Source organism: Nomascus leucogenys, chromosome 17, assembly GCF_006542625.1.
Source record: "Nomascus leucogenys isolate Asia chromosome 17, Asia_NLE_v1, whole genome shotgun sequence".
Classification (NCBI taxonomy): Eukaryota; Metazoa; Chordata; class Mammalia; order Primates; family Hylobatidae; genus Nomascus; species Nomascus leucogenys.
Genome location: NC_044397.1, coordinates 13,145,041 through 13,157,197, shown reverse-complemented (window position 1 = coordinate 13,157,197; position 12,157 = coordinate 13,145,041). Strand labels below are relative to the sequence as shown.

Below are 12,157 nucleotides of genomic sequence, written 5' to 3'. Positions count from 1 at the left end.
CAGTAGTACCTAAACAAGTTATATAATTGTGAGCAAATAATCAGATTTTATGTATTACCACTCTCTTCACTACAATAGCTTAATTTCAGATTAATAGGAGTTCAGAGTTAAGTAGCACACAGACATATCAACATGCTTGTTAACCCCCATTAAACCATGTCATTAAATTTGAATACTTATTTTTAAAAAGGCTACAGTTACCTTATCAGACACACCAAGTTGTGGGATGTCCACGAATTTATTTACAGAATGAGTCTTCCCTTCCTCTGTGTTGGCTGGAGGTTGGACCGATGCACGGGCACTAGGTGACTCGGTGCGCTCTTTACTGAAAGACTGTGACCTTTTCACTACAGCAAGAGCAAACGGTGAAGGACCAGAACTTGAGTAAGGTCGTGGGGCACCAAAAGTTTTCAAAGTCTTCAGATTTTGTGTGGATACCTGACTAGCAGGAATTGTCGCAGGTTTCGGAGCTATGGGAGGAGGGGAGGCTTCAGCAGGAGCCTGACTGATGACATCATCAGTTTTTTCAACAAGGGGTTGTGGAACAGAGTGAGGCGTTTTACTTAAGGGAGAAAGAGTCTGCTCTGGAGAAGGCAGCATATCCCTTTCGGTCTCTTTATTTGTCAGTTCTTTTGGAGCAGGATTAGGGGAAGCATGGACACTCTTGGCAGCTGCAGATGCCACATAGTGACCCGATACTCTCTTCTGCATCTGCAAAAAAAAAGAGCTGGGTTTGGCCTGGGGATTTGAAGCCCAAGATTTAAATTTTGATTCCAAAATATTGTTTATGTCTTCCAAATTTGGTGCAAAAGGAGCTGTGCCAGTGTCTCTTGTCATTTTGGGAGTAGGTTTCAGAGGACTAACCATGGCACCATCAGGTGAGCTCACAGAACTGTGCACTTGATGCTCTGTTCTCAGGTTAGGCTTCGGTTTAAGGTTTGGCAGTGGCCCTTTTGGGCTTTCAGAAATAGCAGAATCTTCTGTTTGGATGGCAGTTTCTTTCACATTCTCATGAGTGTGTTTTTTCCCTAAAGCATGCACGTCCTGATCATCTTTATACTCTATGGTTTCTGATTGCCAGTCTTTCGATATTTCCAAGGATTTGGGAGGCACTATTTTATAAGTAGTCATGCCAATTTTGGGTATATACTCTCGTGTAATTTCATTTGAAGGTTTTGGCTTGGGATTGTAGTCTTGTCTATAAAGTGGGTAATTCTTTAGGTAAGAAGCAGTTGAATTTTTGTCAATCCTATCTATAGGAGGCAAAAGATCATCATTACCATGTGCACAAATTGGATCTTTTATGGTAAGTGGATCTTCTGAATGTATAATTAGGGTGCCTTGACTCCTGAATTCCCTTGAGGTATCTACAGAATCTTGTGAACTTAAGGATTCTGTTGAGTGTTGAGTTGATATGTTGTTATTTGAAGTTTGCACACTTTCTTCAACTTTGGAGTCAGACAAATTATGATCTTGGTGTTTCCCATCAAAACTGTTACAAGAAGGGGTTGTCTGAATTGCTGCATCTTGCATTTTTGTCTTTTCTGCACTGGGTTGATTCAGTTTCTGATCTGGTACTGATGAAGCTGCTAGATGGTTTTCCTTGTAACTTATAGCAGTATCAGTTTCATATGCCTGAGAGTTTGATGGTCTCTCAACTTCCATATCAATGTTGTTATTTTTGGCAACACCTCCTACATTGATTTCTGTTTTATTCACTCCATTTTTCATATTGTCTTCTGTGTTCTCTGGAAAGACAATTATTTCATTTTGAACTACTGAGAGAAAAAAATCATCAAGTTAAATATATGAAAAAAGTAGAAAACCTCAAGTTTTTAATGCCTACTTTCTCCAACCCGAAATAGTTTGGTTTGAATTCTACAGATAATTTTCAACTCACTGACTATATAAAGGTAGGTAGTAGCATACAGAGAAAACAGTACGGGCTTTGGATGCATACAGACTGAAGTTTGGAATCCCTGGCTTAACTAGTGTGGCCACAACATGTTAATTAACCCCTTTGAGCCTCAGTTTGCTCAGACACAAAAAGGTGAAAATATGTGTATTATATGTGTGTCATTTAGATAGCATGCTCATTAGTATATTGACCAGAATAAACACTCCATAGAAGGTAAATAAAAATAAGTTTTTACTTTTTAGAAGATGTCATTCAGTCATTGTTCATGACAAAAAGTAGAAATTAAATTCAAAAACTGTATTTTTCCTCTATTTTGACTGTCTTTTCTAAAGCCCCTAGCATATTTATATTTTCATACCTAACATTAAAAGGAAAAGAATCCCAGCAAATGCAGTTTTAATGAAGGCCTTAACAGAAAACATTAAGATTTACAGTAAAAACAGAATCTCAGTTGATTGTCTTGTTAACTAGGTATCTTTGCTGAAGGCTGTTAGAGGACTTTATTTTTAGTTATAACATGGGTGATTTCAATGACATGAAATCAGTCATAATGGTTTTGATTTTTCTCTGTTGGAAATAGGCATCCTTATTCTACAGTCAGAGTCAAAATCAAAGTAGAGAAAATAACCTTCCTCTCCCTTGCACTACTTTTCCTCTTGATTCTAATTCAGACCTCCTGAAAACAAAACTCATTTGCCAGTGTCTAGGTTAACAGAGCAACAGCTTCCAGTCAACAACATGACGGCAAAGCACTGGCAGGAGGCATGTGGAAGGAAACAGGCTTTGGAGGCTGCATCATGTGCCCAATACTGAATTAAGTCATTCCTCTGCTCCTCTATTCAAATGCCCTGAAGAATCATGCTTCCTACACGATCACTGTGCTTATCTTCAAAACCCTAGTGCCTTTTCACATATGGCAATGGTTTGCACAGCACAAGTTAAATGTGAGCCTTGGGGGTCAAACTGTGAAATTATGTCAAGTTATTGCTCTATAGTTTTATCATTACCCACTTTTACCTGTAAGGACGAGATGAAGTACACTGCCTAAAATGTAATAAGCTATATTATACAGTTCCTCTCTTAAAAAAAGAAAAAGAAAAAAGATATGCATGCAGAAAAATATCATGTTAGGTAAATTTGTATACAATTTAAAAACATATCTTCACATTTTTAAACTCTGCCTGATTGAACAGTTATTTGGTTGTGGCAGTTAATATTCTATATTGCATTGCAAGATTCCTATATTAAACATGTAATTTTAAAATGGAACTCATTTTTATTCTTCCCGGATAAAATGCAACTGAGTATCAGAATACGTACCATCTACTTAGGTGAATTCTTTTCTCAATGACCAATTATTATTAACTATTTTGATTTACAAAATTAAGGACCCATGCTCTTAGGAACCATAGAAGAGGCACATTTCTGCCTCTGCTCTCAATTTACTTGGTTCATAAGTATTTTTCAATGTTCACATGAAAAACACTATTTTGAACACTGTTATAAGCATGAAAGAATTTAAGAAACAATCTCTGGCAGCAGGAAATGAGTCTAAATGTATTTCCTTCTTTCTTTCTTATTTCTAATTTTCCACTGAATATATGTATTTCCCAGAAATACTTTCCAAAAGAAAGTAAATCAATGTAAACATATATTTTCAATTGAATCCCCTTTTAAAAACCCTAATTTATTGGTTTTAGAATTATAAGTCTCTGTTTTTCATATTTTTGGTAGGTTACACCTACTTTACCATTGTCTAATTCTGAATTTCTTCTCAACAGTCCATGATTATTTCCAGTGATTGGCAGTCCTGGAAACCCAGAATCCATCCTCATATACAACTGACAATGATGTTAGCCAAGTGTTTATAAATGGCTAGATCATTTTCCAAGAATGGCCAGTAGAGGGAGAAGGTATCTTTTATACTATAGTGACCCTCTACTCAAAAGTGACACTGACATTGACAAACTTACAAGAAGGTGATTTAGATAAGGGTAGGTAAAAAGGAAAACAGAATAAAACTACTTTAAGAATAATAGACATTATTTACTTTAAAAAACAACTAGAGTTGACAAAGGTCATAGCAAAACAAACCATATGCAAATCAAAATACTACGTAAATGTATTTGTGACTCTGGCACTAACTTGACAACGGAAATCTTAACAAAAATGATTCAACTTGACTATTGTTTTAAAGAGAAAGAAGCGGCTTTTAAATCATAATTTCTTAATAGGAATGCTATTGCCATCACAGTACATGCTGTGAAAAACTGACTCAAGTGGAAAAGAATGAAAAAATTATTTGCTTTTCGACCTTCTCAGTATGATATCTCACAATGGTATTGAATGTGGGAGAAAATGAATCAGTAGCATACATATTCAAGTTAACAAACACATACCACAAACATACAATTTTATATATATATAATTATATATATAAGTATGACATTGTGATTATCTATGTCTTATTCAAATATGAATACCACATCCCTAAGTTTTCTAAATATCTTAACCTAGTTTTCTAGATTAACATAATAGATTGGACTATGAGAATTCATAAGCTACTTCCTTCTTAACCCCTTAAAACACCATTGTATACTTTTTGAATTTTCTATTTGCATAGGATTGTTTTTCTGAAATTCAATCCTAAGTACATATTTCATGAGTATCTCAGGATTCTGCTAGGTGCCATGAGTACTGCAAAGTATCAAATGTAATTTATCTGATCCAAGACTGCCTAATTCAGTTAAGGAATCATAAATATAGAACCACAAAGCTTCTAATAATCAAGTAAAAAAATGAAACGTTATGATTTGGATAAAAATCGAATGGGTAAAATAGATGAAAAATTGTCTTTCAGGCAAAGACAACATGAATATATGCCTTATGATATAGAAATGAGCAAATGACATCATGAGAAAAAATAAGTTGAGCTAATATGAGGATGGGAACTGGGAAACAGTGGTAAATAAGGTTATATTATTAGATGATTTGGGCCTTGAAAAATCAGGCAGAAAAGTTTCATCCAAGGAAGTTAGATGGAAAAAAAAGAGAAACAGATTGCAAATAGATACACAGAGGAAACATTTTTAAGATCCAAAGTCTAAATTAGATAATTTCTATGTTTTAACAACAAAAGTAGTACACATGGTAGTTAAGGGCACACTCTAGAGCAATATTGCCCCAGTTTAAATCCTAGGTTCACCACTTACCGTAGTAGTTGTGAGACCTCAGGTGAGTTATTTAATATCTCTGTGGCACAATCATCTGTAAAATGGAACTAAAAATAATAGTACCCGTAATATCCATAAATGAGGTAGGTATTAAGTGAGTTATAGGAGATTAAATGAGTTAATACATATAAACTCTTAAGAATTGTCCTTGGCACATAATAAAAGTAAGAAAGTGTTGGCTATTAATTTATATAACTCACCATTCTCTTGGTTTGGGCCCAATGACTTCAAGTTTCTTATACTGTCAACTACCTTCTTTTCATTGCTTGTATCATATACTACACTGTGTGGTTCTCTGGAAGATATGACATTGTATGTTATATGTTGATACTATTGAAACACACACACACATACACACACACACACACACACACGAGAAAACAGGCAATAATTTCCAAAGACAGATGAACTAAAATAATCATTTATTTCTGCCAAACATCAGAAATTTAATAGCAGAGAAAAAAATATAACTGAGAAGAAATGCTGCTATGAAACATTAGCTTTCATGTGTTGGTCCCATTAAAAAGAAAGAAGCTTGGTAAAATAGACACTTTTCCAAAATAGTGGCTTTATTTTGTGATTATCAGTTATTTATTTGCCTTTTAAAGAAAAAGGAAATTAAATGAAACATTTTAGTTTTTCATCTGGCAAGGTCAACTATATAAATCAGAATGTAGATTGACCTCACTGATCTTTTTTCCCTTTGGTGATAGAATAGTTTAATAAGGAGACAATCTCACGCAAATTATAGTAAACTTCTGACATATATGGTTTATTTTGCTTGGTTGATTTCATCTCTTTATCCATGTTGTTGCATTTCAAACCTAAGTGGACTAGACTATAGCTGTCCATTTCTAGACTCAAGCAGAAAGTACATTCTCTGTTTCATAAAGTTGACTGCAAAGATAATGCTCGTGATTTAATATCATACTCTAATATGCAGAATTGTTTTCATATACCAGTGAAAATCTACCAGGAATACTTGGTAAAAATTGAAAATTAAATATTACATATAGGTCACATAGGTAACAGGCAAAACACACACACAAAGAAAAACTTTCATTTTTCAATCACACAAATAAACTATTTCTCATGGTTTATCTGACACAGGGATATTAGAACTGTCACATTTGATTTTCTTTGAATGTAGTTACATGCAAATAAGTACTTCATTAATAAACATTCTTATATAATGGTAAAAGGGATAAAGTCAAAACCAAAGGGCTGACTATATTTATGTTTAAAATATCAGATCTATATTTCGGAAGACTAGTATTAATTAAACTAATGGCCATCAACACTCCAGCACAGAGACTACTTACTGTCCATCTGTGCTTTTAGTTTCTTGTTTTTCTTCCATGGAGTTTTGTGAGAACTCTCCACTACCATTGCCAAGGGCTGAGTCAGGATCATTTTTCAGTGTATTTATTATATCAGTAGATACAAAAGGAATATCTTGTGACTTCGAAGAAATATTTTCAGCTTCAACTTTAGGCACTTCACTCAGTTCTTCCTTTTCATCTATCTCTTCAAGGCTATAATCAGAGCTTATTCCAGCTACAAAGAAATGCAGATATAATCCTAAATATTAATTTGCCTCATTCATCATATGCAATTCTGGCAAGGAAGGAATTTTGAAAAATAATAATTAGCTGGACTCTTTTAAGTTCTGCTTCAAAAATAATAGTGAAGTTCTTTCTCCTGGTGAGTAGCCACGTTAACATAAAACCAGATTATCTCAGACTCATAATTCTCAAAACAATTTGCTATCACTCTAGGTTTTATTCATGGTAGAGACAAGAGGTTAGTTAATCTCATAAACTTCAAGTTAAATATTTCATTTAAGAAGTATCTTTCAATTGAACGGTTTTTACACTCATCCAACAACTCAATAGTGCAAATTAAAGGCAAATTAATAATTTTAAGAGTGAAAATGAAAAGCACATGAGAGTTTTGTATTGTCTACAAGGGCACTCATAAAATTTGACTCAACAGTTATTAGTACCAACTATACTTGAGAATTACCTGAGCCCCCTTTAAAAATACTGAAGCTCACACCCTACTCCACAAAATCAGAATCTCTGAAGGGTGGGGCAACGGACTTTTAAGACTACTTAGATGATTCTACTATGCAACCTGAGTTAAAAGCCACTGACCTAGATGCTTAGTTTTTGAAAATACAAATAGAGCAAGTATTGGACAATGAAAATTAAGTTTTATTCCTATCCAGTTTGATTCTCAGAGGCAACTTGCTTTAACAGTTTTTCCTGCATGTCCTGAGAAAGTGTAATATACATACATAGGCTGATAACCATACTCACGTTTCCTTTTGTTACTTTATTTAATATAAATGGAAGCATACTGTAGCCACCTAGCTTTTTTCTCCACTTACAATATCTTAAATATCATCCATATTAATATATATGTTTACACATAAATATTTTCAATAGCTGTGGTTAACATTTCATTGTATAAAAAATGTATTTTATCACCAACAACCAATAGCCAGCAGGGTAAAAGAGAAGGAGGCATCCTGAGCAGTTAATGTTCATGCTTATTGTCAAGATTAGCCATGGAAGTAAATATAAGCCAAACAGTGAGGTTCTGGATTTTTGCTAAATATAATTAAACATTTCCATATACATCATAGTATCTGAATGAAATTTAATTTTATCCCAAGGCTTGGGATGTGGTGGGGGGGTGGGGTGGGGAGGTGGTATAGCATCCAATTATAGTAATCAGCACATTCAGAAAATTTAATTTAAATTTTTAACATAATTCAATATTTAAAGTACTTAAAATATATTTTTAAAATTTTATCTCTAAGTATATAGACAGAAAAGTGTGCTATTTGTGCTCTTTGAGAAATAAACATGAGAAATTTTAATGGTATTTTTATCATTAATAAAAATAGATTACTCAATAAAAAATATTTAAAAATTTAGGTTTAAGTGAATATTCAAATGTACATATTTTGGCAAATGATGATTTATTATGATGTGAAATAGAAATAATGTGTCTATGATAGCATATTGTATCTATGTGTTAAGAATGTATTTATATAATTTGAAAACTCTGTATTGAGAAAAATGAAAGGCCATGATGGTTTAGATACAAATGTGTTTTTTAATTTTTATTATAAGGTCTTGCTTTGTCACCCAGGCTGGAGTTCAGTGGCATGATCATAGCTCTCACTGCTGTCTCAAAATTCAGGGCTCAAGCAATCCTCCCACCTCAGCCTCATGAGTAGCTGGGATTATAAGTGTGAGCCACCATGCCCAGTCTCAATTCTGTTTTCAAAGTGACCCCTCAGTATATATAAGCCAAAAAGAAGAGAAGCTAAAATTCTTCTGAACCACTGATTTTATTTAACTAATCCACTCTGTTGTATTCATCTGTATGGTTGGGAAAAACAATAAACTCTAAACCCAGATAAAATTTCAAGTGAAAAAGGGGCAACTTCTCTTTCTTTATAAAATGTTTACACAAGGTTTCAATAGCTGATCAAATTTACAATCAATGATATCTTAACCTGCTTGATACAAAGCACCAGCCAGGAAAGGCCTGACCACCTACATGTCAATGATGTTATGGCTGCCTCAGGTGTCCCAGGGCACTCAAAGACAGAGGTTTTCTCCATCAGTTTGGGCGCAGTGCACTGCTCCTGACTGAAGAGCCCAGGGTGAAAGGTTTCTGCCAAAGAAGGAGAATCTGTAGAAATGGCACTTAGACAACAGAGTTAAGGCAAGCAGAGACCAAGAAGCATTTTGGAAGAAATCAGATTTGTTAGCTCACAATTATCCATGCATTAAACAAGAAGAGGTAAAAGGAAAAAAAAAATGAAAACAGATATGAAGCAAAGTTTGAATAGCATGCACTCCTTTTTATAATACTTCAGTGACTTCTAATTTCACTCAACAGTTGTAATTGTTATTATTCAATACATTTCCTTTGTGGAAAAAAATGGTGCCATTTATATTATTCTGAGTAAAGGCTGAGAAAAATCATTACTAGTTATCTGAGAGTAAGATTTAAAATCACAGAGGAGTGAAGAATTCTTACATATATATGTTAAAATTCCAAATTCTTAAATACCACTTAAAGATTAAAGATTCAAGAGTGTTGCTCCTAAATGTTTCCTGTATTTGGAATATAAATTATAAAAATTAGGTGAGTTATATTAAGCATTTTTTATACTTACAAAATTATCCCCATGATAAAGTCCTAGCATGATCATATTCTGTTTTTGGTATGATATTACTAGTCTATCACATTCATTGATGTCTAATAGTAACTCTAAAGATTAAAACATTTTTATCATACTTCTTAGAAAAGCTACTAAGTAGCTATTATTAAAAACACTGGAAAAGTATTAGTATAAATTATGTAACTTGTAATGGAATTTTGTTTGGAAAGAATCTTCAAGGAGAGCCATATACTGCAACAGAAAACATTTTCATGGTAACAAATTTTTACCGTTAGATTAGGGTAACTTGTATGTTGAGTCCATGTCTAGAACAGTTGCATAAAGAAATTGTGCTTACACTTTCCTGTAAGTTTTCTTCTGCACACACCAAGGTACATTCCTAATTATGGTGTGTCATTACACTTGGGAAGGAGGTTAATAAATGTTAACCTGATACTGCATAAGGGAAAGCAGGAGACCACATAGAGAAAGTACTCAAGGACAATTCCAGAACTGAAATTTTCATCTCTGCTAGCTTCATACTCTAATTGGATTGAGGGGCAGAGGGGTGGGGACAAGAATTCATTTCATAATAAAAAAATTGGGGAAATAAGGCCAAAGAATCTGTATCTCTTTCATGTACAAAGCATCACAAATGGATTCATTTCTCAATTATCATGGAGGTCCTTTTTCAGTAATTACACCATGGAGAATAAGGGTGTCATACCTGGGCTGGATAGCTTCTCAGGAGAGTTTGCTTCTGAAGCATTGTCTGGAGGAGCTCCATCTACTGGCTGTAAGGCTAAAGGAAAGAAGCAACACAACTTATAAAGTCATATTCACAAATAAAACAATTCCTTAACAGTTTAACTTAGTTATTTTTGTATAGTTCAGAAAGCAGTAAGCCTTGCTAGAAGCCATTTTACTATCTAGCTGTAAAACACTAAAATCCACTTAGACTCCCTTTTCTACATTCAGCTAATCCTGAAATGGCAGCATCTTTCTGAATAAGTTCACGGATTATGACATGCTCATCTTAGGATAATGGAGCTGTATAATTTTGACACTTTATTTGGTGATGTTTCAGATTTTTAAACGGCAGCAAAGTGAGACTAATCAAGATATATTTAAAAAGCCTAAGTATTATTTAAAAAGCATAACTTACATATCCATATCTTTCCTACTGTCCATATTAAACAAAACACAATACAAATGTAATGTTAATGAAACAACCACATTACCAGTCACACAACTATTTTCATCACTTTGATGCGGGGGTATTTTGGAGGGTGGGGAAGGTGCTTTTCGCTTTGTCCTTCTCAAAGATGAATTCCCTGCAGACGTGCTGCTGAGCTGCAGTGAACCTGCCCTCACTCTTCCTGCTTCACAGGGACTCTGGAAAACAAAATGACCAAATACAGTCCTACATTTAGAAATCAGTAGCAAACTTTAGGAAGACACTGAACTTTATGTCAAGCACAGGATATACCCAAATGGAACATAATAGTCATTCCTTAAAAACGTTTATGAAGCATCTGCCACACGCAGAAGCTGGGCACTGGGATAGATACGTAAAGAAAAAAAAAATACGGCCTTTCTCAAGAAACTTGGGCTAGAATGGGAGACTGCCACACAAACAACTAACTGTAATGTAGAGGACTCATAAGTAACAGTGTTAAAAACTAACTTTTAAAGAAAAATCTGGAGACATTAAAAGGAAGGGATGAAAAAGGGAACATTATTTGTATAGTAGTATCTGGCTTGATTAAATCTACCTCTTTACAGCTGCAGTGTTTCAGTGAGGAACACTGCAAAAATCTATATGTCTACCTGAGGCAAGGTCCTTCAAGGTCACCTACTGCAAAGAGCTACTGCTCACACTCCTAGCCCATGCCTGTCAGCAGATCCTAAGACATCCTCCTTCAGCAGGGGTCAGTGCCTCCTGCCCAACTGCCATGTGAACGAATGAATGAATGAATGAATAACTATTTAAAAGAGTTGTTCAGGTGGCTCATACCTGTAATCCCAGCACTTTGGAAGGCCAAGGTGGGCAGACTACCTGAGGTAAAGAGTTCGAGACCAGCCTGGCCAACGTAGTGAAAGCCCGTCTCCACTAAAAATAAAAAAATTAGCCAGGCGTGGTGGCATATGCCTGTAATCCCAGCTACTCGGGAGGCTGAGGCAGGAGAATCGCTTGAATCCCAGAGGCGGAGGTGGCAGTGAGCCGAGATCATGCCATTGCACTCGAGCCTGGGCGACAAGAGTGAAACTCCATCTCGAAAAAATAAATAAAAAATAAATAAGAGTTGTTTGCAGTTTGTGTCTCCAATTTCCCTTATCCCACTTGAACCCTTTCAGTGATACTTTTCCCAGCCTTTGATCCATTAAAATGATTCCTATCAAAGTCACCAAAGACCTTGACTATGAAGAAATCCGTGGCCACTTCTCAGAACTCACTTATGAGACCTATTAGCAACATTAAACAAAGCTGACCACCCTCCTAAAATACATTATTTTTCTTCCAGGAGACCACATTTCTTACTCTCTATAGATCCGTACTCTCTGGCTACTCAGTTTTCTGTGTCTGCTTCTCTTCATCTCCTGATCAACACTGGTGTGACCCAGAGCGTGGTCTGTGAACACATTCCATTTAGTATCTCTGCTCCCTCTCCAGAGGATCTCATCTATTCTCTTTAAGTATTATTTGTATGCCGATGAATTCCAAATCCATGTCTCTATCTTGGACCTCTGTTCTGATCTCCTCTCAATGTCTGAAGCCTCTTCAGTTTCGCATGTCTAAAACTGAGATCATGATACTTC

The 12,157-nt window shown here is 35.0% G+C and overlaps 1 protein-coding gene across 8 annotated transcripts in view; it reads right to left on the bottom strand.

The window, feature by feature from the left end:
* COBLL1 (cordon-bleu WH2 repeat protein like 1) overlaps window positions 1–12,157 on the bottom strand; it is a 158,954-nt gene that overhangs the window by 9,159 nt on the left and 137,638 nt on the right. For 5 of the 8 annotated variants that reach the window (XM_030796046.1, XM_030796050.1, XM_030796052.1 and 2 more), the window contains 5 exons: window positions 10,579–10,732; window positions 10,065–10,139; window positions 6,474–6,708; window positions 5,352–5,446; window positions 202–1,778 (listed from right to left, as the gene is read on the bottom strand). In XM_030796046.1, the coding sequence (XP_030651906.1) occupies window positions 202–1,778; window positions 5,352–5,446; window positions 6,474–6,708; window positions 10,065–10,139; window positions 10,579–10,732 (2,136 nt within the window). Of the gene's footprint in view, window positions 1–201; window positions 1,779–5,351; window positions 5,447–6,473; window positions 6,709–8,727; window positions 8,845–10,064; window positions 10,140–10,578; window positions 10,733–12,157 lie in introns of all 8 variants that reach the window. The other 3 variants (XM_030796045.1, XM_030796048.1, XM_030796047.1) reach the window with 3 other exon arrangements.